Consider the following 27,661-nt stretch of genomic DNA (forward strand, 5'->3'; position numbering starts at 1 on the left):
ACTCTGTCTCAAAAAAAAAAAAAACAAAAAATTAACCAGGCATGGTGGCATGCTCCTGTAGTTCCAGCTACTTGGGAGGCTGAGGCAGGAGAATTGCTTGAACCTGGAAGGCAGAGGTTGCAGTGAGCTGAGATCGCGCCATTGCACTCCAGCCTGGGTGAAAAGAGCGAAACTCCGTCTCAAAAAAGAAAAAAAAAAAAGAATATTAACACTGCATGAGTATTTAAATATAAGTATTATATACAGTATTGTTGTTAAAACAATAAAACATAGGAATAAATGAATGAAATTTATATTAATGAATTGATAAAGGAGGATCCTTTCTCCCGTAGAACTCCTTATACTTATATATTTTGGCAAAAATGTATCAGTATGGTTAGGAAATGGTCTTTATTTTTTTCTTTTTTGAGACAGGGTCTTGCTCTGTTGCCCAGGCTGGAGTGCAGTGGTGCAATCATGGATCGCTGCAGCCTTGACCTCCTGGGCTCAAGTGATCCTCCTGCCTCAGCCTCCCTAGTAGGTGGGACTATAGGCATGCGCAACCACACCTGGCTAATTTATAAATTGTTTTTTTTTGTAGAGAAGAGGTCTCACTGTGTTGCTCAGGCTGGTCTGGAACTCCTGGGCTGAAGCAATCCTCCTACCTCAGTCTCTCAAAGTATTGGGATTATAGGCATGTGCCACCGTGCCCAGCCAGGAAATGGTCTTTAAATGTACATTTTGGTGAAGGATGCCAGGGTCATATATGCCAGTAAACCTATCTCTCTCCAGGATTCCTAGACTGTTTCACAAGTCTACATGGCCAAGCCCTTCTCCTCTCTATTACTTCATTCTGCTCTCCGAGTTGGGGTGTGGAGGAATCATATTGTTGAATTTAAAGAGATAATATGAGGATTCCAGTCAAGCCAGCTGGAGTGAACACAGCAGTGAGCTGGGAGTTCTAGGCCCGGCTCTGACATGCTGGCTCCAACACCTGGAAGGGATCCTGGCTGGCCATTGGACCTCTCTGGGTTTCCACACCATCATCCAGAAAGTGCAGAGATGGACTAGCTCTCCAATGCTGGCCTGCAGAGTAACGCACGACAGGCTGCACTTTCTAAATACAGATTTCTGGGCCTACGCCAGAGATTCTGATTTCGCAGGTCTAAGGCAGGGCCTGAATCTCTATTTTAAAGAAGCAACGGAGGCTGGCTGCCGTAGCTCATGCCCGTAATCCCAGCACTTTGGGAGGCTGAGGTGGGTGGATCACTTGAGGTCAGGTGATTGAGAGCAGCCTGGCCAACATGGCAAAACTCCATCTCTACTAAAAATAAAAAAATTAGGGCAGGGCACGATGGCTCATGCCTGTAATCTCAGCACTTTGGGAGGCTGAGGTGGGTGGATCACTTGAGGTCAGGTGATCGAGAGCAGCCTGGCCGACGTGGTAAAACCCTGTCTCTACTAAAAATACAAAAATTAGCTGGGCTTGGTGGCGCACACCTGTAATCCCAGCTACTTAGGAGGTTGAGGCAGGAGAATCACTTGAACCTGGGAGGCGGAGGTTACAGTGAGCCGAGATAGTGCCACTGCACTCCAGCCTGGGCGTAAGAGCAAGACTCTGTCTGGAATAAATAAATAAATAAATAAATAAATAAATAAATTAGCCGGGCATGGTGTCTGGTGCCTGTAGTCCCAGTTACTTGGGAGGCTGAGGCAGGAGAATCGCTTGAACCTAAGAGGCGGAGGTTGCAGTGAGCCGAGATCGCGCCGCTGCACTCCAGCCTGCGTGACAGAGCGAGACTCCGTTTAAAAAATAAAAAAATAAAAAAAAGAAGTGGTGGATGAGTGATCTCCAACCCTTCTTGTAGCTCAGTCTAGGACTCTGACTCTGTTCCCCAGAGATTGCAGAAGTTTCTTACCTGAATCCTGGGATCATCTTAGCAAAGCCAATGACCTTTTGGATGCTGTAACTGACCAGGTCAGCCAGGTGGGGCAGCATGGAGAGCTGGGACAGCTCTAGGGTCACAGAAGGGTCATCTGAATCTTCTTCACTCAGATCCAGATTGGAGAAGCTGGATGAGTCCATCATGTCTGGGGGAGATGACGGAAGAGAAGGAGCTATTTAAGGATACCTGGACAAGGCCCCCTCCTGCCAGACCCTGCAAAGACTTGGTGTGCCCTGGCAGCAGAGCCAGTTGGGAATCCCACAGTGACTCCACAGGTCACCCTTCAGCCCCAGGCTTCCCTCTGGGACTTTCTCTGCCTCTTTCAGCAGCATAAGGCAGTAAAATCAAAGAGCCAGAGACACTCAGAGCAATGAGACTTCCTCAAGCAGACTGTGTGCTGTTCCTACAGATCTCAATCAAAAAAGAATTTGGGACCCATCAAGCCATGGAAAAAAATGTTCAACCTTGCTAATGATCAAAGAACTGCAGTGTAGAACATCTATACTTTTCACCTACAAACCAGAAACAAAAATGTTTAAATATTGATGCCAGTATTTATAAAGATGCAGGAAATTAGGCAATGCTTATGAGGGCTGGGGTGCTAAAGGAGATGCACATTACTGAAGGTACTCTAGAAAGCTATTTTACATTAGTCAAATAATTGTGTGTACTCTTTGACCAGTAATCACACTTCCTGGAATTCATTGTAAGGGAAAATTTCTGATAAGTGTAAATATTTAGCTACAAGTATACTGTTATCTTATTAAAACACTGAGAAATAATCCAGATATCCAATGGTAGGGGATTAGGTACATTATTGTATTCCAGAATACTATGCAGCCTTTAAAAATTATATTCTGGATGCGTACTAACTGGTATGGAAAAACAATGCAATATAAAAAAAAGCAAGTCTTCAGATTGTATACAGCACAATTTCTTTTCTGAATATACATATGTGTTTTTTTTTAAAAAAAAAGGAAGGAAAGCATGATGCCTCCCAGACTCTCAGCTGAGCTGGAGGGGACAGGTCCTCCAGGGCCAGAGTGGTCCCCAGAGCTCAGGTGGAAGGTGGACCTCAATGGGACCAACACATTCATCTTCCCACTCCAAATTTCACCTTCTGAAAGGCCCAGGATTAAAATATCACTTAAAGGAAGCAGGTCACCTCCAGGGAGGGGGCCATGGGCTGAAGCCTGGCTTAGAGGAAACAGCATGGGCCCGGGAGGCCGATGCTACACAGCTGGAATCCCAGCTTGGCCTCTTCCTCAGTGTGGGCCCTTGGGCAAGTCACCTCCTTCTGTAACAGAGGGGCTGTTGTGAGGACACTGCATAGCGCACAGTATTTATGTAAGTTTCCATTAGGGAGCCTTCCACCTCCTTCCATCCAGCAGCCCCAGGGCAGGTCCGGTGGACTCCTCACCCCCGCTCTCTTACTCTATGGAGGACTGAAGTCCTGCTTACCTGGAGAGGTGATACAGTTATCTGAGCAGGAGGAGGAGGAGTCCCCAGAGAAGCTGGGAGTGTGTCTGGAGTTGGGCCTGGAAGGATGGCTCCCTCCACCATCATTCACACGAACTGGAGGCTGGAAGGGAAAGATGGGGTCTCAGACCCACATTTCGGGGTTGCCTTCCTACCTTGGCCCTGATCTCTGATAGGAATGGCTTTGAGGAAGGTCTATGGGAAGGCGAAGCCTCCCAGTGCCAGGGGGCAGAGCAGCCTCCGTCCCTACCCCAGTTCTGTTCAGGATGTCTCCTGCCCTCTGTCCCTACTCACTGGGCCCTGGCTCCACTAGTGCTTCTCCTCTGGACTGGCTCATCCTCCCAGCAGGCAGACATACCCGGAACTGGCAGAAGTCGGAGTAGGTGGGGTCATAGGTCTTATGGTGGGCGTCCAGCAGTATGGCAATGATGCGCTGCTGCTCCTCAGACAGCTTGGGCCGCAGACTGTCCTTCAAGGCCTCCTCCTCCTTCCGCTTCAGGATCATCTCCCGCTTCCTCTGCACTTCCTCATCTGTCAGGATGACTGTGGGGTGGGAAGGGGAGTCAGGAGGGCCGGCCAGCAGCTCCTCCAGGAAACCTTCCTCCTGCGGTTGGGGGTAAAGGTCCAAGATAGGAGGGGCTTTAACACTCGGGGCTCCCTTGGGGGTCCTCCTGCCACGGAAACTCCCACTCCACTGTGTGAAGAAAAATTGGGTTTGGTATGGTGAAAAGGAAGGCACATGCAAGAACAAGAAAAAGAGGATTTGAGAGGGGGGATGGTCTGGGCTTTAGGGAGTCGGGGTTCTCAAGAGCAAGTTGTGGGACCTTGGGCAAACTCTCTGGGCTTTTGTTCTTTTGTTTATAAAATGAGAGATTTGGACCATATAAGTTCTTCCAAGGTTCCTTTCTTGTACCTTCTTCCATAAAGTGTGTGTGTGTGTCTGTGTTGATATGCAGGTGGCGGAAGTAATAACACCTGCCTCAAAGGATGAACTGATTTGAGAACTGGATGCATGCCTGGCCCAGAGCAGATGCTCACTAAATGTTAGTTCCCTTCTCTCCCCTACCCTGATGTTCCATGATCCTGAAGAAGACATCAGGGTGGAGAGAGGATGCCAGAGCTCTCATAGCACTGGAAGTGAGATGTGGAGAGGACTCCTCTACATGGCTGTCTCCACATTCAGGTTTCCAGACATGGGACTGTGGAATATAGAAAGACTAGACCTCTTTGGTTCTCTGCAAAACCACCCCTCCTCCAGCCTGTACAGCCTTGACATTTCTGTCCATGGAAGTTTTCAAGTCCTCTTGAAGGCCCCAAACAGTGAGGCCTTGCAGCTCTAATCTTAGAAGTTCTCTCCAGCCACTAATCAGGGTGTGGGGCCATACAGAGCCCCACCACCACCTGCAGGCTTCTGCCTGCCTCCCTGTGCTGGGGCAGCTGTGGGGGTGGAGGGGATGCTGGGAGCAAAGGTACCTGGCACGGCGGCTGGGCAAACAGACCTCCTGGCTGTGGCTTGCTGAGCACTGACGGCAGGAGTGGGCACCGGGGCCCTCGGCCTGTAGCTACTTGCTCGGTGCTGCTGCTGCCAGGGCATCTGCCCACAGAACTGGGGAGTTTCACAAGAGCAGAGAAAGGAACCAGAAGCCCAGGGTGAGTGAGTTCCAGGCTTCGAGAAAGGTCCATTGGCCCAGGCCCTCAGGTAGGGGGAGGACGAGAGAAGTAGCTGTGGGGTGAGGAAGAGCCTGTGCTGGGAGGGAGTGGACAGCCAATGCCACAGGCATGGCAGGAAAGCGAGCGCTGCTGCAAGAGATGGCACTTCCCTCCACAGGGAGCGGGGGAGTAGACCACACCTAGGTGACTGACTCACCTGCCCAAACAGCTGCCAACTCTCCTCCCACAGTGGGTGTCTGCACAGACCCTACCAGGTCAGGCAGGGTGGGAGAGGAAGGGGCAGGGAGCATCCAGGGAAGGCAATGGGGGTAAGCCCTCGCTTGGGGAGCCCAAGATTAGGTGTCTTGTCTTTCCTGCTCACCTGGGGACCGGAGTTAGGGAGGCCTGTTTCTGCCAGCCACACCATGGTGTCTACAGGCACGTAGCTCAGCCTGACTGGACTTTGCTAACTTTCCAGTGATCTGTGATGCCATTCTCCTGCCCAGATACTTTTCCCAGCCTCTACTGCTGACCACGTCCAAACTAAAGTTGGCTTCTTCCTAACTTTCAGACTTCATGTCTTAGTGCTTCTGGACACAGCCTCTGTTCTGGGCATGCTGGCGTTGCTGCTGACCTGGGAACATGACCTGCTCATGCTTGCCCCGGCATTTCCAGTTGTGCTGGGTGCCTGTCCAGCTGGGTCTCCTCTCCCCCAAACCTGTAGGAGTTCTATCAGTTCTTCAGTGCCTACATCATAGCCATATTTTTCCATGAAGCATTTCTTGATTGCCCTGATCTGCACCAAGCCTTGTTTTTTTCTGCTGAGCCTCATTTCCTATGCCTACTACATATTTAATCTTTCCCACACACACTGATACCCAATTATCTTCTGCTCTGTAAGACTCATGGTTAGCACAGGTTTCAATTCATTACCTATGGAGGGAGCCCAAGAAGTTCAAGGTCTCTTTCTCTAGATTACAAGTTACTTAAGGGCAGGGTCCATGTCTTACAATTCTTTCTTTTCTCTCCCTTCCTTTTCCTTCCTTCCTTCCTTCCTTCCTTCCTTCCTTCCTTCCTTCCTTCCTTTCTTTCTTTCTTTCTTTCTTTCACAGACTACCACTCTATTACCCAGGCTGGAGTGCAGTGGCACCATCTCGGCTCACTGCAACCTCCACCTCCCGGGTTCTAAGCGATTCTCCTGCCTCAGGCTACAGAGTACCTGGGCTTATAGGCACACGCCACCACTCCTGGCCAATTTTTTTGTATTTTTAGTAGAGACGGGGTTTCACCATGTTGGCCAGGCTGGTCTCAAACTCCTGAACTCAGGTGATCCGCCCGCCTCGGCCTCCCAAAGTGCTGGGATTACAGGTGTGAGCTACCATGCCCGGCCTTTGTCTTACAATTCTTATATTTCCCCCATAAAGGCTAGACCGGAGGGGCTACCTGGCTGTGGTGCTTGCTCAGTAGTCTGACACCAAACATCAAATGCATCCACACACATTACACCAACTGTGTGCAAATCATTTTCCTGGTTCAGCAAAGGCTAGTGAGTACTCTAGTGCTGCTTGTCTCCTGCAATGTAGTGAATGGCACCTGGCGCACCAGAGAGCTGAGAAAGCTGACCTCTTTTATTGAAACAATTGTTATGGAAAGATTTTCAAGACAGAAAACCTTGTAACGGAACACTTTTAACGTCATATAACCTTTCCTTGATGATTCAGAGGTATCGTTCTGAATAATTACTGAACATTGCAGGACAAGGTTATGGCCTCAGAGTTGTCGGAGGCTGTCTGCCCCATGTTGCATGGCTCGGCGTGCTGGGCTTTGGAGTTCTTGGGCTGCTTTTCTTGCTTCTGGTGTCCATCTCTTTGTTAAGCTATGCGTTGTCTTCTTATTGGTGTCTGCCTCTGGAAGTGTGCCTTTCTCCACCTTAAGACTTACTTCTGATCTCTTGGGAGCTAGACGTTCTGGTGATCAAGTTTGATGTAATAAAAAGAAAATATTCTTAATGCTGAATAGCACATAAAGAGTTTTTCTATCTATGAGGCACTATTCTAAGAGCCTTTTGTATATTAACTCATATATTTAGCCCTCATGACAACCCTTTAAGGCAGGTGCTATTGTTATTCCCATTTAGCAGATGAGGGAGCTGAGGCCCAGAGAGGCTTTCTACCTTTCTGAAAGTCACACAGCTAACAGTGGTGAAACCGGTATTTAGTCCTGGGCAGTCTGGTTCTGGAGTGGAAGGTCATAACCACTACCCTCTACTGTGTCTGATTACATCTGGTTGTAAGTGGACCTTGGCTTTCAGCCATGGAGTTTTGACACACATTGTGTTCCAATCCATCTGAAGAGTGTGAAAATAAAATTAAGTCACAAAGCTTGTAAATTACCCACTTTAAAGAGACAAAGAAAGTTCAAGTTTAACCCTATAACATGATTCCTCCCAGTCACTTGCATCAAATAGCAACCACCATCTTCTATGGAGGTAATAGAGGAAGAAATGCTGAGATCTACCAGTTTCAAACAGGCCCAATCAATGAGCCTTCTGCAAGGCAACATTGCTTGAGGACTGAATAAGTCTAAAGTCTTTCACATAAGCAAATGCACTGTGATTTATGAAATAATTTGTTTAAAGAGCTTGTTAATTTCATGGGAAATTTCTTATCATTTTTTCAATGGATTGAACCTAAAAAGTCATTACTATCATATAGGAAGACACTATATGATATATGAAGCCATTGACCTAGAATAAGAGTAAACAGGTTCTGAAAGAGTGTTGGGCTGTCTGGTGATTAGGCATCTAAAGTGCATGAGTTTTGGCATGTGGACTTTATAAAACCTATATGGCTGCTCAGAAGCTTTTTTTGACTTCCTTTTAAGCTCCTTGCTGAGTGTGAAATAATTTTGCGCAAGTTATTCCCATGCAAGACATGTTCTCTCCCTAACGAAGCCAAGATCTGCAACATAAACAATTTGAAAACATTTCAAGATGCCAAGGATGGGCTAAGAACAACCACAGGAAGAGGACATAAAATGTTTCCAAATGAACGGCATAGACATAACCAGGTTTGGGAGAATCTTACTGATCTATAGACCTGTGGAAGATATACAGAGAGAAAGAAGCATAATGAGGAGCTAATATTCATTGATTCCACACATTTATTGAGCACCTACTATGTGCCAGGTACTTTGCTAACACCAGGGAGAAAAGACATACATCTGTAAAAACATCAAGCAAGTTACCACAATGTGTGGTTCTGTGCAGGACAGGTATAGTATAAGCAAAAAGCAAGAACTCAGTTATAAAATTTCTTGGGTTCCCAGGGTATAAAGTCAACTAAGAATGGAAAAGAGAGAATATGAGTCTTTGGTGGGACCAAGCTCTCTTCAGTCCATCTCTTAGAGCATGTGAAAGTGCCTGGAAATGCACAATGGAGTGAGCTCCGGCCCACTGGGGCCACGAGAGGCTGCCTCGGGTGTGGCCCACAAGCCTGACCTTTGGAAGCAGGCAGACCTAGATTAGAATGAATGCTGATACTATCATCTTATTAGCTCAGAGCCATGATATTTTAATTCCTTTGAGCTTCCTCAGCTATTGAAAAAATAAAAGTATTTACATATTTAGGGAGTGTTGTGAGAATTTCAGAAGAAAACGCTTGTGCTTGACGTGCTATCTGACACACAGTAGTTGGTCAATACACAGGGTTTCTGTCCTCATCCTTTCCCTTCCTGTGCCTCTTCTATGGAAGGCCCACCTCCCTGCTTGGACAGCAGGAGCCTGGGCTTTTAGCTTTCTTCCTGTGATTTTACAAATATTGAGACACTCAATTGTCTCTGGGATGCTATGCCTTGGGGACAAAACTCAGCTCAGATAAGAAATGTGCAGCTCTCCCAGGGTTCTGAGGCCGGGGAACTTCACACTGGTGAGGCCTCCTGAAGCTGGACTAACCTGAGGCTGGGAATGTCTCTTCCTGGACGATCTTCCCTTAGGGAAAGTAAATAGCATCAGGACGTTTCTATTTTAACTAGATCCCCACTCCACCAACCCATCTAGAACTGAGTACTGCTCCCTGCACTGGGATGAGGAGGTGGTGTGGCGAGAAGCTGCCTTGGGCATACAGCAGGATGGGGACACAGGACTCCACAGGAGAGAATTAGGCTGGGGTGGGGGTGGCTGAGGCATAGTGCTGATTTAGGGATGGGGTGGACATCGCTTCTGGGCTGCTGGGTTCCCACCATGTGGTAGAGTGCTCCTGGGCAGGGCCCCCTGATTTACCCCAGGCTGGTGCTGCTCTTCACCATGGATGCAGCATTGTTTATGGGGACCAGGAGGCAGGTAGGAGGGGACATGAAGTCTGATTCTAGTCCCAGCTTGGCCACCAACTTGCTTTCTGACCCCAGTCCTGAGGTCTTTACCTCTCTGAGTCTCAGAAGTTCTTTGTAGGACATCCTCTTCCTCCTGAGGTAGAAGAGGGGCCTCTTGGGCATCAGTGAGCTTGGCCCTGAGGGGAACTCCTGTGGCAGTGCCTTACAAACCACAGCAGTGGAACCTCATGCCAGTCTTGGTTAGCTGCAGCTTTAGAAACCGGGTTCCCTGCTTTGCAGAGACTGTCTTCTCTGCGGAGATGGGACTATGCTGAGCACACCTTGTTGGTGCCCACCCTAACGCCTCACCCTGAGCAGGGCCCACTGAGAATGTGTGTGAAGCCCCTTAAGGCACCCGGGCCTCCAGCCTCCACTTCTTATTCTCTCCAGGATAAACACAGGAGCCAGGGCGTGGCAGGGACTAGGGTAGGAGCAATCAGCGTGCCCAGGCCTGCACTCTGTGGTGGTGCGGAGAAACCACAGCCCTGGAAACACCTTTCAGGGCTGCCAGTGTTGGCTGGGGAGCCGTCAGATGAGGAGGGAGGAGTCGTGACCCACAGAAGAGAAGCCTAGGTCAAGGCCCAAAGAGGAGGCCCAGGGTCAGGGCCTCAGCTCTGCCTCTGTGTCCCAACTACAGAGAATTTTTTTTTCCCATTAACGGAGAAATTTGCTATCCTCTAAGCCCTGTTCTGTGACTTTTTCTCTGTCCCTGACACATCTTCCTGTTACCTGACCTCTCCCCATCCCCCACCACTCCAAACGGTCCCATAGCCAGGAGGGTCTGCATCTGAGGAACATCCCCACCCCGACTCCGACTCCGACTCCTCAGACCCACAGCTAGAAGGGCCTGGGTTCTGTCCTAGGGTCGGGTGGGGGTCTGGATGCAGATGGCAGACAGGAGTGAGCAAGAGAAGGAGAAAAAGGAATGAGTGTGCAGAGAGCACCCATGCCCAGCTGGCCTTGCTCCAACCCAGAGAGGGCCAGGCTGTCCCCTCCCAGCATCTGCTGAATTCAGTGGCTATTCTAGTTACCAAATAACTGTCCTAGAGCTCCAATGCAAAGTTCAAGTGTTGTTTTCAGTGGTGGGTCAAAATATCCGTGTAAATATGCCATGTTGGTCTTCTCCAACCCCAGAGAGGGACAGGAAGTCCTATAGAATCACTCCTCTTTCTCCATCTGGATTCAGAGGGTCGTCCTAGAACCCAGCGCTTCCCCTGGCAGGCTCTTTCCTCCTGGTCTTTCCCTGGCACAAGCCCTCAGATCTGCTCAAGGTGCCAGAGAGGCTGGGAGGCTGGGGTGGGACAGAACGTGGATGCCAACTATGCTCTGAATACTAATTCTCCCCATCACTCCTGCCCTTTCCAACCCACAGCAGCCCTCTCTTCCCAAGTCCATAGAACCTGGGGGTCCTTGAACCTCATTCTTCCCTCTAGGTCCAGGTAACAGGGAGCTGTGAAAAAAGAATGATGTCCTGGAGGAAGACCCTGACCCAGGAGTAGAAGGGACCCTTGAAGGCAGTGTCCTGCCTCTCCTTCCTCTCAGGCCCCACTCTGGAGGGACCCTTCCAGGGCCTCTGACACCAACACACAGATCCTCGAGAGGTGCACAGGGCCGCTGAGTGCATCTGACCCTGGACTTCCAGCTGCCCTGTCACCAGCTGCTGGTCCCACTGAGGCCCTGGCCCCAGATGCTGGCAACTACAGAGGAAGGGCAGGCAGACCCTCTGCCCAAACTTGCAGGAGAGTGGCCAAGGCCTTTCCCTGACTCCACTTCAGGCCCAAACCCTGCCCAGCCCCTGGACACTCACACTCCTTCATCATGCCGATGTCCACACAGCGTTTGAGCCGGCAGGCCTGGCAGTGGCGCCGGTTGTCCTTGGTGATGCGGCAGTCCCCGTTGAAGGGGCAGGTGAATAGTGCCTTCCGCTTCATGCTTCGCCTGCCAAGAGAGCACACACCCTGCCCTGGGTCACTGAACTTCTGGCTCCTCGCCCTGTGACCACGGAGACCTGTCTTCTGGGCCCCCTGGTCTCTATTTCTCCAACAAAGGACATGGGGCCCACCCCAGCTGCCAGTCACTCTCACCTCTAGGCTGGGCACCAAACGATTCCTACTTCTCCTTTCATTGCCTGCCCAGCTCCAATCATGGCTTGTACTTACCTTTTCTCTTTTAATTTTTGTTTTTTTGCGGGGGACGGGGTGTTGCTTTGTAGCCCAGGCTGGAATGCAGTGGCATGATCTCAGCTCACTGCAGGCTGGACCTCCTGGGTTCAAGTAATCCTCCTGCTTCAGCCTCCGGTGTAGCTGGGACTACAGGTGCATACCACCACCCCGGCTAATTTTTTGATTTTTTGTAAAGATGGGGTCTTACTATGTTGCCCAGGCTAATCTGGAACTCCTGGGCTGAAGCAATCCTCTCTCCTAGGCCTCCCACAGTGCTGGGATTACAGGTGTGAGCCACTGCACCCCGACTCTTTTTTTTTTTTTTTTTTGAGACGGAGTTTCGCTTTGTCACCCAGGCTGGAGTGCAGTGGCTCACTCAGCTCACTGCAAGCACCACCTCCTGGGTTCACACCATTCTCCTGCCTCAGCCTCCAGAGTAGCTGGGACTACAGGCGCCCGCCACCATGCCCGGCTAATTTTTTTTTGTATTTTTAGTAGAGATGGGGTTTCACCGTGTTAGCCAGGATGGTCTCGATCTCCTGACCTCATGATCCGCCTGCCTCGGCCTCCCAAAGTGCTGGGATTACAGGCGTGAGCCACCACACCCGGCCCTTATACTTACTTTTACAGTACTCTGTTCCCCTTCCCATTTAAAAAAATTACACAGGAAATAACACAAGTACATTTCCCTAGAAAAAAACCCCCTTTTTTTTTTTTTGAGATGGAGTCTCACTCTGTCGCCCAGGCTGGAGTGCAGTGGTGCGATCTCAGCTCACTGCAAGCTCCACCTCCTGGGTTCACGCCATTCTCCTGCCTCAGCCTCCCGAGTAGCTGGGACTACAGGCGCCCACCACCGCGCCCGGCTAATTTTTTGTATTTTCAGTAGAGACGGGGTTTCACTGTGGTCTCGATCTCCTGACCTCGTGATCCGCCTGCCTCGGCCTCCCAAAGTGCTGGGATTACAGGTGTGAGCCACTGCGCCCGGCCAAAAAAAACCTTTTTAAATATTGAAATCTACAGAGTAGCCAGCATAATAACATTTAATGAGCCACTATGAGAAATAAGGATGCTAGTCTCAGCATGAAGTCTTCTAGAGTCTAGAGACCTGTGACTGGAATAGCTCCTGTTCCGGGGATAGATGTGTACATGGAACGGAGAAAAGGCCCAAACCATAGCTCTAGACATCCGAGAACCTGCCCAGAAAGAGAAGGGGCCAGACAAGCAGGTGGAAATCCTGAGGCCTGGCCTTGGGTTTTTTGAAAGGAAGAGGAAGCAGGAGCTCTGTAGGAACAGAAAACTAGAGCTGGGCACGGTGGCTCATGCCTGTAATCCTAGCACTTTGAGAGGCTGAGGTGGGCGGATCATCTGAGGTAAGGAGTTTGAGACCAGCCTGGCCAACATGCCAAAACTCCATCTCTACTAAAAATACAAAAGTTAGTTGGCCATGATGGTGCATGCCTGTAGTCCCAGCTACTCGGGGGCTGGGGCCTGAGGCAGGAGAGTCACTTGAACCCAGGAGGTGGAGGTTGCAGTAGGCCAAGATCATGCCACTGCACTCCAGCCTGGGCAACAGAGCAAGACCCTGTCTCAAAAAACAAAACAAAACAAAACAAAAAAACCCCAGAAAACTACTGAAGTGTTCTTAGCTAGAAAGGTGGCACCCTTGAGGCTAGGCATGGTGGCTCAGGCCTGTAATCCCAGCACTTTGGGAGGCTGAGGTGGATGGATCACGAGGTCAGGAGTTCGAGACCAGCCTGACCAACATAATGAAACCCCATGTCTTCTAAAAATACAAAAATTAGCCGGGCACGGTGGCACATGCCTATAGTCCCCGCTACTCAGGAGGCTGAGGCAGGAGAATCGCTTGAACTTGGGAGACGGCGGTTTCACTGAGCCGAGATTGTGCCACTGCATTCCAGCCTAGGCAACAGAACGAGACTCTGTCTCAAAAAAAAAAAAAAAAAAAGAAAAAAAGAAAAAAAAAACAAAAAAGGAAAAGTGGCACCCTTGTAGCCTATGTAAGTTGTGTGTGTGTGTGCACAAGTGTGCACGTTTAAGGGCTCATTTTCCTAATTCGAACATTCTCTCCCACTGCCAGCCACACCACGTGGACTTTGGGAGGCTGCATAAAGGACATCTCCCTGAGGCACCTCCCTAGAGGCTTTTCATCATCCATGTCCTGAGAGTCCTGTCCTCCTCCCAGCCCCAGCAGGAGTAGGTTCCACTTTTCTGACATAGTTAGATGGGGAAAGATGGTGGTGGAATCACCATCTGCATGAGCAGCAGCATCTTCCAAGGAAATGCTGAGTGTGAAGATGCCCAAGCCTTCCAAGCCGAAGCCCAGCCCCAACCATTTCCTTCCTGGAGATGAGCTACTGACATCATCTGCTCAGGGGCCAGGCATTAGTTAGGATTCTTGGTAAAACATGACTCACTGTTCACATTCACTAGAACATACACAGGGTTGAGGGCACTCGCACTCATCAATTGACAAGCTTGCTCTAGCAAATGGACAGCTGGGGACCACACTGACTCGGACCCTGGGATAGAGAAGAGACCAGAGTAGGGCTCTGCTGGCAGTCCCAGGCAGGCCCAGACTCTTAGATCCACAGAGGGCCCAAGAGACCGTCAGTGTAACTCCCTCTCTTTATACGTGGGACCACTGAGGTTAAGAAACTTACGGGTGAGGATATTCAGCAAGAAGTGCAGGCTCCTAGGTCTGGAAGTCTTAGGGATCTAAGGCTTAGCCTTTAGCTTCCTGGATTGTTTTCAACCACAGAAACTTAAAGTGCTCAGTGAAGTTGACGCCCCAAACAGCCCCAGGTGGCTCAATGCCAAGAATGACCCAACAGTCAAGGAAGCAGCTGCTGTTGGTTTTGGGCCTTAGCTCTGGTACCCTGCTGTGACAACCCTCATCACCCAAGGGGCCTACCGCAGAGCCAGGGTTGTCAGGAGGTGGAGCAGCACCAGGCTATCAGGGGCTCCTTAGCTCCAAGTCTGGCATGCCTCAGGCCCAGTCCTAACCCTGCAGTAGCTAACAAGAGAGAAGCTATATGCCAGGCTTTTTTCCATCTTCGTGGAAACAAAAAGCCTTTTGCCTTTCACCTCTATTTGTTTACTGTCATTTTCTGGAGGGACAAGAGAATATGGAAGCACCTTGGGAACTGTTAGGGTTCCCCAGAAACAAGACACAATCATCCCCACAGGGCACATCTGTATATTCCAGGACATGAGATTGGTGTCCCTCCCACCAACCTTGTGGTTCTTGAGGCTTCATCCGTCACCACAAATGCTCAGGCCTCAGAATGCCCGTAATTCTCTAAACTTACTCAAGGACCAGAAGTTTCTATTTCAGAAGAAACTCTCATTTCCTTTTTTTTTTTTTTTTCAACAACCGGGCATTTCGCTCTGGTTGCTGAGGGGCTGCTCTGTCCTCCCACTGGCTGTCTTGTCTGGCTCAGAGCTCTTCCTGTTAAGCCTGCAAGGCCATGGGCACCAAGAAGACAGCACATCATCAGCCTAGCCCAGCCACCACCTACGGTGATGTGAGTCAAAGCCTCTCACCAGACCGGGCCCAGGGCTGAGAGCTTCTTGAGGCCCCAGGGCCTCTCAGAGGCCCCGTCTGTCCTTCCCCAGGCTCCAGGGAGCCTGCCTTTGACCCTCACTTGGGGGCAGCCCCCCCAGCTGCAGGGTTGCCTGAAAAGAGATTCCACTGCTTCGCCATCTTTCTCTCATCTTTCTCATGTCACTTTAAATATGAAGCTCCATCTCAGATGTCTATACACAGGAGGGTTGGAGATTGCCACTCAGCCCCACTTTGCCTGACAACAGGAATGAGGCTAGGAATAGGAAGAGAAGGCCAGGCGCGGTAGCTCACGCCTGTAATCCCAACACTTTGGGAGGCCGAGATAGGCAGATCGCGAGGTCAGAAGATCGAGACCATTGTGGCTAACAAGGTGAAACCCCGTCTCTACTAAAAATACAAAAAATTAGCCAGGGGTGTTGGCGGGCGCCTGTAGTCCCAGCTACTCGGGAGGCTGAGGCAGGAGAATGGCGTGAACCTGGGAGGCGGAGCTTGCAGTGAGCTGAGATCGTGCCACTGCACTTCAGCCTGGGGGACAGAGCGAGACTCCGTCTCAAAAAAAAAAAAAAAGGAATAGGAAGAGAAAATAGTGCAGAGCTGAATTAAGAGAAAGTACTGGGACTGGATGCAGTGGCCTGAGCATGCCTGTAAGCCCAGCACTTTGGGAGGCTGAGGTGGGCAGATAGCTGAGGCTCAGGAGTTTGAGACCAACCTGGCCAACATGGTGAAACCCTGTATCTACAAAAGATAAAAAAAAAATTAGCCAGGCATGGTGGCATGAGCCTGTGGTCTCAGCTACCTGGGAGGCTAAGGTGGAAGGATCGCTTGAGCTGGTGAGGTCAAGGCTGCAGTGAACCAAGATTGCGCCACTGCACTTCAGTGTGGGTGACAAAGTGAGATCCTGTCTCTAGAAATAAAAAATAAAAGAGAAAGTACTGGGGATAAAAAAAAAAGTTTGGTGCCCTTGCTTCTGCTTAAGAGTTGTCATGTGAAGCCCGAGAACACTGAAAAGGAAGAGAACACCATTACGCTCTGGAGCGTGGGGTCAGTGTTCAGGGTACAGAAAGCTTGCTCGCCAGCTCCAACTGCCAGACCCAGAGGCTCCCTGGAACTCAGATCCCAGAGCTGGCCTTTCAGGTGTGTCTGGCCCAACATATCTGTTTGCTGGGCCACAGATCCTCTTGGCTCAGAGGTCCTGTTCTTCCCTGTTCTCCTGCCTTCCAAGGGCACTTCCACATGTGTGGCTGTCATTTACTCTCTGCCCACGAGGAGTCAGGGCAGCCAGACTGCGCAGCCCTGGCTCTGTGCTTTGTCCTGAAGGTCCACACCCTACGCTGCCTTCCTCCCAATACTAATTGCCTGTGAGCTGGTTTGGATTTGAGAAACAAGGGCTTCAGGTTTCCATGAGAGCCCATTGCCTCAGCTGCTCTCTGAGCTTGGACCCTATCATCCTCTGGTTGGTTGGCATTTATACCCCAGCTCAGGAAGGGGGGTAGGGGTGGGGCAACCAAGCTAAATATAGATGCAGTTTCTAGAAAGCCAGGGGTGAGAGAGGACATTGACCGATTCTCATGCCAGAGACCAGTTTATCAAAACAGAAAGAGACAAAAACCTCACAAAAGCATCAAGAGCCTGGGGCCAGGGCCTCAGGCCTGGTACAGTTGGGCCTTTCTCCAGTGGGTGGCCTCTGCCAGCAGAGACGCACGTTGCATAACTCAGGCGTAGGGTCAACCATCCCCTCTGGGCTCCATCTCCACTGCACTGAGTGTCACAGAGATTCCAGCGCCTGCTCAGGATACAGGAACTAGCGAGAGCTCCTGATCTGAAAGAGCTATGTGAGATGCTGGGAATGCTTACTAGTTTGATTATGGCGATCATTTCACAACGTATATGTATAGCAGAACATTGAGTTGTGCACCTGAAATACAGACCATGTCTGTCAATTATACCCCAGTAAATCTAAAGGAATAAAAAGACCTACATCAAATGATGTAGGGGCCTACATGTATGTGAGAGGCAGCATCAGGGGGTTCTCCTCAGGTGGGTTTAAAAAAACATTAAAGGATGGTTAGCACTGTAGAAAAGAGCACAGACTTTTTTTTTTTGGAGGGCAATTGGCAATGTGAAGCATGTTAAACACACAGACATTTTAACGCAGTAAAGCCACTTCCAGGTATTTATCCTGTGGGTAGATCTGTCCATGGGCCCAATGGTGGTTACTGCAGATCTGTCTGGAGAAGCCAAAGACTGAACCTAAATGCCCATGACAGAGGACTGGTTTCTCTTTCTTTCTTTCTTTCCTTCTGTCTTTCTTTCCTTCTTTTCTCTCTTCTTTTTTTTTTTTTTTGACGGAATTTCACTCTGTCACCTACGCTGGAGTGCAGCAGCACGATCTGGGCTCACTGCAACCTCTGCCTCCCAGGTTCAATCAATTCTTTTGCTTCCGCCTCCTGAGTAGCTGGAATTACAGGCATGTGCCACCACGCCTGGCCAATTTTTTGTATTTTTAATAGAGATGGGGTTTCACCATGTTGGCCAGACTGGTCTCGAACTCCTGACCTCAAGTGATCCACCCACCTCGGCCTCCCAAAGTGCTGGGATTACAGCCATGAGCCACCGCGCCCAGCCAGGCACTGGTTTCTTATCTCATAGAACCTCCATATGGTACTCCGTGACTATGAAAAAGAACGAGGAAGAATGCTGAAATGGGAATGAGCTTGAAGAAGTGTTCTTTAGCAGATAAAACCAAGATGCAGAATGGTGATGTGTGTGCACACACATACACACACACACATATGCACTTTTACATAAAGAATCTGGAAGCGAACACGATGAGCTGGCAACAGTGACAGCTTCCAGGAGGAGGTAGGGAACTAAGAATTGGGTTGAATAGGTGATTTACTTTTCATTTACATATCCTCTTAAACTGCTGGCTTTTTAAAAAGCCATATTATGACGTTACATTTAAAAAATCCACTACCCACTACAACTGCCTAAACATTAAAAATGAAATGCAGTCTTTGGTTAGATCGATATGTTTGAGTTTAAATCTTAAAGCACAACCTTGGGCAAGTTACTTAACCCTCCCATGCTTTAGTTTCCACATCTGTAAAATGGGAGCAACATTTCAGAGAGGGTTGTAAGGACTAAATAAAGGAAAAGGGAACAGGACCTGGACAAAGGAAACCCTAAATAAAGGGAAAGAAGAGAAACTAGCAGAAAGAGGCAGTGGGAGGGAGTGCTGAGAGTGGGTAAAAGTAGATTTTAAAGTAGATTTTAACCATCTCATTAAGAATTTGAGACCCTGGAAGCAGACACCATGTCTTAGGCCTGCTCTCTGGGTGCCTAGCATGGGAGCCTGCAGGCAGCAGAGTTTGAAACCATATTGCTGTTTTATAAGCTGTAGCTCCTGATGTCTAGAGCCACAGCCCCTGTGCTAGTTACAGCAACCACTGTCCAGTTCTGTTGAGCACCAGCCAGTTCTACCCAGCCTTTGACTGACATGAAGCTCTCTCAGAGCCCCTGGCCCAGCCCTTCCCTCTTCATACCTGACATTTAGCTCCTTCCGTTTAGGAACCTCTTTTCAGAGACCACTGCCAACACATCACATAGTTATACTTTCCAAGTTCCATGGTAGAGAAAAGGAAGAAAGGATCATCTGTCCTCAAAACTAAGACACTAAAAGGGATAATGATACTAGCTATCACCATTGGAAGCTTTCTAGGTCAGTATTTTACATACTATCTCCAATGCTCTCGACAACCTTTGGGTAGGTATTATCCCTGTTTTACAAGTGACACAAAAAGGCATGGGAAAGTTAAATAACCTGCTTTAAGTCACAGCTAGCAAGTGTGAAAGCTGGAATTAGAATCAAGAACTGTTTGACTCCAAGGAATCTGATTGATATGGTTTGGCTCTGTGTCCCCACCCAAATCCCATCTCGAACTGTAATCCCCATGTGTCGAAGGAGGGGCCTGGTGGGACATGATTGGATCATGGGGACAGATTTCCCCCTTGCTGTTCTTGTGATACTGAGTGAGTTCTCACAAGATCTGATGTTTTTAAAGTGTGGCCCTTCTCCCTTCACTTGCTCTCTGTCTCTCTTGCTGCCATGTAAGACAGGCCTTGCTTCCCCTTTACCTTCCGCCATGATTGTAAGTTTTTGAGGCCTCCCCATCCATGCAGAACCAGGAGTCAATTAAACCTGTTTTCTTTATAAATTACTCCGTCTTGGGTAGTTCTTTATAGCAGTGTGAATATGCACTAATCCACTGATCTTCATATATACTATAGTCCTCATCAGGAATGTACCATCTCTCAATCCAAGCTAGAGCAGCAGTCAAAAACATGCTTTCCCAAAGTCCAGGAGCGTGAAGCAGAGGCTGTTTGAAGGACTCCTCTAGGACAAATCCCTCTAGGGATTCAGGCAGTCTCTAGAAGGATGCTTTGGAAGTGTGGGGTCACATCCGACCATGCTCTCCACTGGCCCTGTATAACCCAAGCACAGGGAAGATCTCAAGTGTGTGCTGAGTGCAAAGTCATGCAAATGAGCCCTGATTAGAGTGCTGAATTTCAAAAGAAATAAAAGAATGACAAAAAGGTAATGTAAAATCCTGTCCTTGCAGCTGTCTTTCTTGATAGCTTCAGTGACCTTCCCTCTCCAAATATTTTGGCCTCCTCTACCCAAGCTTCTGGACATTACTCTTGGACCATCCACAGATAACCCCACTCATTCTCTTTCATTCACATCCTTGAATATCTGTGAATGGAGGTCAGCTGCCAAAGTGGACCTGGACAAAGTCTCTCCAGCAGCACTGACTTCTTGGTCACTCATTTACTTGTGCCCATAGAATACCCCGTGTGACTGTTCCTCCCTTTTTTCTCTATTTTCTCTCCTTTAAGCAGTTTAGGTTTTAAATTCCTGGACATCTGCCCTATTTCTCTGCTTCCTTTCACATCAGGTTGCTAGAAAAGCTACAGATATCAGTGGGGTGACCTTCCTGAATGCCAGAACATTCCTCATCTTCCTGGATCCTCGCCAGCCTACCTTTTGCCCCCTGCACTCCGCATGACCCATAATTAACAAAGTCCTCAAGAACCTTGGAGCTAGGAAGCGAAAACACACTTCTCTGCACTGTCTTTGTTAGCTCGTAGCTTGTAGCACACAGCTGCACAGCGTCCTTATTAAAGCATCCCAACAGGGAGGAAGAAGACAAGATAAGCAGGCAAATGATGACCTGTTTCTCATCTTGCCTTCCAGGATCAGCTCTTAAACCTCACCATCCACCTTCATTCTCTTCATCAAAGGGGTTCCTCTGATTTTCTTCTCTGTCCATTACACCTTTCCCTTTATATCAGACCCTGGACGAAGCCATCCATGACCATATTCATCCACATGCATATACATATATGGATCATCCACTATATATATCATTTGGAGTAGACCTATTCCAAATGTTTTTCCTCCTCTGGCTCTTACTTATGCTTTAGTTGTTAACATATAGCCAAGAGGTGTCTGGCCATCTACAAGCCTGCCTGTGCCAACCTTATATTCACACTGGAGATATCATCTTTCTATGAGGATGTCCCTGTATTCCAGAATAACAGGAAGCACAAGCAACATGAAATAGCTTGCAGGAGGAATTGACCAGCAATGGCCTCTAATGCCCAATCATAGATCAATAGAACTGTGATCCCTCCCTAACCTTCTAACCATCATCACACTTCAGCTAGATTATGAGTCTTAGACTCATTTTGATGATAACAAGTAGCTCCTAGAGCAGTTTAGTTAACTATCGTAGAAGCCAAACCAAATACTAAATGGTCAAATGGGATTGGATTACTGGTTTCCAGGGCTTGGAAAACAGCTAGTGACCCAATATTCAAGCAATGCTGTTTATCAATAACTATCAGGAAATGGTCAAGCAAGCTCCTTGAGAGCAAGGACTTGGTTCCTGTCATCTCTGTGTTCCCGAGGATGCAAGGATGCAGCGCCCACCACAGAGAAAGTACAGACCACTGACATTGTCCTTGCTTCCTAGGATCAGAGTTTCACAAACAGATATAAGTGACCACAGGGTTCTCAAGCAACTATCTGGACCAGACCAAAATGGAAAACTTCCAGATAAAATTTGGATGAAGCAAAGAAGGAGAAGCAGGCATCAGGGGTGGAAGAAGAGGAGAAATGATGTATGTATAGCTGATTCTCATTATTCACAGTAGTTATGATCTATAGTCACTGTGGACACTGGATCAGTGAATATTGAAACATTGTTCCCGGGGGAAATACAGGGTAAGGTTTCTGGTCACAAAATTTTCATCAACTGATGAACACATAACCTTGTCTTTTGTGAGTTTTCTGTTTAAAGATATCTTATTCAATAGATATTGTTGAGTTATTAACATTGAACAAACAGCCAGCAGCACTGTTGTCTGCAGGAAGCTTGTCTAACACACATAGTTTCCCTGTGAGGCACATCATGGCATTGCACTTAGGAACACCAGACAGCAGTGCTGCACTACGCTTGGGAACTGTTTTAAACAGCAAAGTCACCAACAAAAATCAAAAAAAGGCAAAAAACATAGCACTAAATAGATTGTGAAGACCCTGGCTGGGAAGATAGGTGCCAAGCCATGCGAATTTTTCACTGCTCTGCACATGTTCACAAATGACCACAAAGGGGCTGCAAGTATTGATTTTGGTAAATTTTAGCAAGTGGGCAGATTTGCAAATACAGAATCCATGAATAATGAAGATTGACTGTCTGTGTGTGTGTGTGTGTGTATGCACATGTGTGTTTGTTTATGTACATACCAAACAAAATTCAGAACCTTGCAGCTGTCTTTCTTGACAGCTTCAGTGACCTTCCCTCAAGTTTCTGAACATTACTCTTGAACAATCCATAGATAACCCCACTCATTCTCTTTCATCCACATCCTCAAGCAAATGACAGACATGTTGGCTCTTTAGAATGTAGCAGCCTGGCTTAGTCATCAAGACAGGGACAGTAAAGATCTAAGTAAGGTAGACTGAGGACAGGGTAACAAGACAAAACCAGCCTGCAGCCAATAGTGCCAGGCATTGCAGGCAGTGGTTGTGACCAACAGCCAGCAACAGACTCTAAGGGCTCTTGTCAAGGTGGACTAAGAGTGGGTTAAGGTGGCATCATGTGCCCACAAGCAACACAGCCACTCTGTCAGTCTGCAGTGACACAGATTACAAACATATCATCCTTGTTCATTCTGCCATCTTCCACACTCAGCCTGGGGCGTGACAGGACCTGTCCTCCCTCCACCCAGATGACTCACATGCTCCTGTCCTGAGGATTCCCAGCCTAGTGGTGTGTCCAAGGGCAGCAACCACAGATGCATAGCAGTCAGAGCCACTCCAGTGAGGAACTGGCCTCCAATATGTCACCACCCAACCAGCTGCCACCTAAGATTCTCATTTCCCAGAGCTGGATCTCAGGGGGGAGAAGGCCTAGGAGGAGAGAGTGGATTTGGGGGTAGAGACTCCATAACCAAATGTTTTGGTTGCAGACTGACAAGATATGACCTTTGGTGAGAATCTCCATATTGACAGCTCCTAGCCCAATGCCAGATTATAAATGTGGATTCAAGTCTGGTGACGGAATGAGTGAAAGAAACACAAGGCCAGACATGATGGCTCATGCCTATAATCCTAGAAATTTGGGAGGCCAAGATGGAAGGATCGCTTGAGCCCAGGAGTTTGAGACTAGCCTGGGCAACATAAGGAGGCCCCATCACTACAAAAAAATCACACAAACACACACACACGCACACACGCACGAGGAAAGTAGCTGACTGGCTGGCTGCAAGGCTTTTGTTTATTTTATGAGAGCATGGTTCCATGAAGGGCAGCAGTAGTGGCCCATCAGGGTCAAAAATCTCAGCTTTTTTTCATCAGACTGAAAAACTGTTTTTCAAAGCACTTTTTTACATGTCATCTCATTAATCCTTAGATTAACACTATGTAGCAGAGGGGGTGGATATCAATACATGCATGCCATTAGTTGAGTTAACTAAAACCTAGAGATGTCAAAGACATCCATTCGAGCAAAGACATCCCATAAATTATTGCCATGGCCAGCATCCCAGACCACGCCTTTCTGATGGGTTTCATGGTAGTAAGCAGGATCTGAGGTGTGCGTTAGATTCCCCTCTCATTAGCACTCAAGGCAGCCCCCCAAGTCCCAGGGGACACACAACTGGGGCTCTAGAAGGCCCACCCTGCAGGATGTGTGGACCTCAGGCCCAAGGATTAGCAAATGCAGCAACACGACTTAGAGCCAGCGATGCTGCTTGTCTGGTTCCCCGAGCTGGGGAGTAGGCTGCCGGGAAGCCAAGCGGACAGCCAGTGCCAGGCCAAACAGGCAATTAGCACCCACAGAAACCCCGCTGCCCAGCAATTGCTCAAGGCCATGAAACTCTGGGCCTGCTGATTCCTGAGGCAGAGGGCAGGTGAATCAGGAGCTTGTGTTGACAGAGAGCCCCCAAGTCCTTGAGTAAGAGTCCCACACAAGCGCCTGGACTTGAATTCACTGTGCCCCCAAGGCGAGGAGAGCACTCCGGTTTAGACAACAACCAAGCCGACCTCAGCATCCTCCTCTGGACTTGATTTGTGCTTTCCTCATTTGATAGTTAGAGCCCTGCCATACCCACCTCCAGTCTAGACCGCTAGACAGAAGATCTGTTTTGGCTGCCTTCTTTCAGGCTAGTCTCTCTCTGTCTCCAATACATGCCAAATGCTAATTTCTCATGATTCCCAGTTCCTGCCCCAATTCACCCCTTTCCCACCCTCCCACCCCGGCTTTGAATGGGAACCTCCAGTGCTTTTCCCACACCTTTCACATCTGTAATCCTGGGCTCATGTAAGGGGAGTGTGTTGGTAAAGAAACTGGCCCTGATCAAACAGGAATGCAGGTACATTCCTGACACTGCCTGGGTGTTCCAAGGTTGGCTTTCAGACCAGGACAAACAGTCCTTGGGTGAAGATATGGGTACAGATCGTGATGACCCGACAAGAGGTGCCATTTCCCTTGTTCCAAGAAACAGTTTGGATTGAATGGGAAGGCAAGCTCTGAAGCCAAGTTCTTGGGCTTTCCCCAAAGACATGCCTATCTCTTGGGTGAGGAAGCTGTGATCATCAACAGGGAGGAGGTTCACTCTGGAAGGATGGACACATGGGTTGGTGCAGGAGGCTGTGGGTCACAGGTGTAATGGAAAGATAGAGACCCACACAGCAACCTCAGGAAAACGATTTCCAAGTGAGTCAGAGGAACATTTGGAGCTGAGAGGACGGAAAAGAAGATACCACTCACCGAGACCCTCCTGCTCCTGTGGCTGTGAGCGCCGCATGTTCCATGGATATTGTAAGGAAGGAGATGTGAAAAATGCAAGGGCTTCCTTCATGGAAACACCTTGCTTCTTCTCCCTCCCTTTCCCTTGGGGAGAGCCTGGGAGGAAGGCTCACCTGAAGAAGCCTTTGCAGCCTTCACAGGTCATAGCATTGAAGTGAAAGCCGGTGGCTCGGTCTCCACACACCCCACAGATCCGGGGCACATTCCGGTCAAAGTCTCCAGGGTCAGGCAGGGAAGTGCTGGCTGCCATTGCCTCCATCCCTGTAAGAACAGCAAGCAGGCCACGGTCAGAGCCAGAGTCAGTGACAGGGCCAGCTGGCATCCTTGGTGTCACCCACCCCCAGCCTCATCCCACCACCCCCACCCCTCAACACCAGGGAGCTCAGCAAGTGTGGGCATCTCCCCAGGGCCCAGGCCTGAGCACAGTGCCTTCGGAGCCCTCATACATGATTCTCCCTACACAGCTGGCTCAGAGCATGTCTTGGAATCAGCCACCTGGTTTCAGATGTTGCATCTGTCAGGTTAATTTGGGTTTAGTGGTTCACCTCTGCATGCCCTGGCTGTCTGCATTGGAAGAGGTGTTTTACTTCCAGGGTGTAAGGATCATATGCATGAACCCATGCATACTACTGGCACTAGCTCTGCCTCAGGCACAGACCTGAACCAGGTCAGGGGCTTCTATCCTGCCCAATGCCCCCTCCAAGGGAAAATGAGAGTCCTCCCTCAGCCTCAGCACCTACATGTAGAGAGAAACCCTCAGGTCTCCTCCTCTTGAGGGTGAGGGGAATTGAGGATTTAGGTGCTCTGGTCATTCCAGCCCCAGCTCCTCGCAACCATAAAGCTCAGGGCTAATAGGCTTATGCCCCTGGTGTTCCGGCACCAAAACAATCAACGTTTCAAGATACTTCCCCCCCTTTTTTTGTCAATAATACTTAAAACATTATTTTGAATGTCCTTCTGAGTCATGTGAGTCCTATACAATTAATTGCATTTTCAGAGATGGTTTTTATAAACAGGCGTTATCATCTAGAGATGGATTTCATACTTGAGGAAAAGGAGAAGAGACAGAGGGAAGGAAAGGCCACAGCTTTGGGAAGGCCTTCTCAGGAAGCAGTTGGCTTGACTCTTTCGTTAGCCAAAACTGGGCCCTCAGCTTTGCCTGCTCCATCTGATCCCGTCTACTTTCAGGCTCAGAGATGATTCTGGGATACTTCAGACTGCCCTAAAATGCTTTCAGACCTTACTGCATCCCAGTTCTCCCAATTTTATCTGAATCCTCGAAAGGGTCATTACAGGTTTCAGTGACCCCTTTGACCCTAGGCAAAGGGTCCTTCATGTCAGAAGAAAAATAAGAGAGAAAGCCGGGAAAGAAGAGACAAGAACCCACTCCACCCCAGGGTACCATTTCCTCCTGCCCCTGGGTGACAGAGGCAGATTCTGGGGGCCCTTGGGAGGCTCTGAGCTACTTTTCAATGACTAGGCCCATGATCTCTGATCTAGGGTGTGGAATATCAAAGCTCATTAAGTCTTATTTCACCTTCATACCACTCCATGGTGTAGATGCTATTATCATCACGCCCTTTACAAATGAGGCCCAGAGAGGCCCAAACCTTAAGATATGTCTAGAAACTACTACTGCCAAATGAATAAAACAAATACTTTCTAAAAATTCCCCAAACAGCTTCACACCAAGGGAAAGAAGTGGTGCAGATAAGCAAGAATATGTTATCATCAGTCCCAATGGGACAGAGGGAATCCCGGTCACAGACCTCGGAGATTCCCTAACCTCATTTAGCTTTTCTTTTCCTGGAAACCTTAATGTATTAGGTTGGTGCAAAAGTAATTGTGGTTTTGGCCATCAAAAATAATGGCAAAGATCACAATTACTTTTGAACTATCCTAATAGTAATAGTGACACTATTGCTAATTTCTTTCACAGCTAGATTTATACTTGCTAAACTCTAATGTATATATAATATATACATTAAATATATAAATACATATTTAATGTGTATATTAAAGTTTAGCAACTATATACACATTAAAGTTTAGCAAGTATAAATATATACCTATATGTAAAGAGAGAAGCGCTTTCAGAAAAAGAACAAAGATCATTGCAGCGATAGCAAAGACACGGAATCAACCCAGGTGCCCATCAACTCTGGACTAGATAAAGAAAATACAGTATATGTGTGTGTGTGTGTGTGTGTGTATATATATACACACATATACTGTCCTTTTTACACACATATACTGTCCTTTTTACACACATACACTGTCCTTTTTCCTTTGCAGCAACATGGATACAGCTGGAGACCATTATCCTAAGGAAACAAACCCAGAAACAGAAAACAAAATAGCACATGTTCTCACTTATAAGTGGGAACTAAACATCATGTACATATGGACATAAAGATGAGAACAGTGGACACTTGGAATACAAGCGGACAGGGGCAGGGGCTGAAAAACAACCTATTGGGTACTATGCTCGCTACCTGGGAGACAATTAATTCATACTCAAAACCTCAGTATCATGCAATATACCTTTGTAACAAACCTGCACAGGTACCCCTTGAACCTATAAGACAAGTTTAGAAAAAAAGAACAAAAGAATGATTAACAGAAACCTTTGGAGAGATTAGATCGGGGAGGGGTGTGCATTATATAGTGGCAGTATTCTATTTTTTTGAGTAGTGAGCATATGGTATCTTATTCTTCTTATTATTATCAAAACACTACATCTATGTTTTGTACATCTGTGTTTGCATGCCCTTCTGAATACATAAAACGTTTCAAAATTTAAAAACAATTAAAAATAGAAAAAGTGGTTGTGGGTCTATCAACATTGTCCCCAAAGACCATCCCAAGTCCGAGCTGATGCCTGCAGGTTTTAGAACATAGCACACATTCAAGATGTGGCCAGCATCCCGGAGGCCCAATATCATTGTGGGGTAATAGGGGAAACCATCCAGGATGCTTGTGGCTTAACCCTGGGTCAGCTGAGATGCTGCAGCTCCGAGTCATCGTGGTGTTGCTACAGAGTCTGGGTCATCCAGGCTCCCAAGTATCTGGTGGATTTCGTGGAAAACAGAGAAATAAAATGGGGGGTAGAAA

The 27,661-nt window shown here is 48.2% G+C and overlaps 1 protein-coding gene across 3 annotated transcripts in view; it reads right to left on the bottom strand.

The window, feature by feature from the left end:
* The window catches only part of VDR (vitamin D receptor), a 63,002-nt gene that overhangs the window by 12,230 nt on the left and 23,111 nt on the right, over nt 1–27,661 (bottom strand). For 2 of the 3 annotated variants that reach the window (XM_054443072.2, XM_054443071.2), the window contains exons 3-7: nt 24,661–24,808; nt 11,230–11,360; nt 3,763–3,947; nt 3,387–3,507; nt 1,899–2,070 (exon numbers count right to left, since the gene is read on the bottom strand). In XM_054443072.2, the coding sequence (XP_054299047.1) occupies nt 1,899–2,070; nt 3,387–3,507; nt 3,763–3,947; nt 11,230–11,360; nt 24,661–24,806 (755 nt within the window). In that variant the 5' untranslated portion in view covers nt 24,807–24,808. Of the gene's footprint in view, nt 1–1,898; nt 2,071–3,386; nt 3,508–3,762; nt 3,948–4,877; nt 7,020–11,229; nt 11,361–24,660; nt 24,809–27,661 lie in introns of those variants that run through there. The other variant, XM_054443073.2, reaches the window with a different exon arrangement.

Source organism: Pongo pygmaeus, chromosome 10 (genome assembly GCF_028885625.2).
Source record: "Pongo pygmaeus isolate AG05252 chromosome 10, NHGRI_mPonPyg2-v2.0_pri, whole genome shotgun sequence".
NCBI classification, from domain to species: domain Eukaryota; kingdom Metazoa; phylum Chordata; class Mammalia; order Primates; family Hominidae; genus Pongo; species Pongo pygmaeus.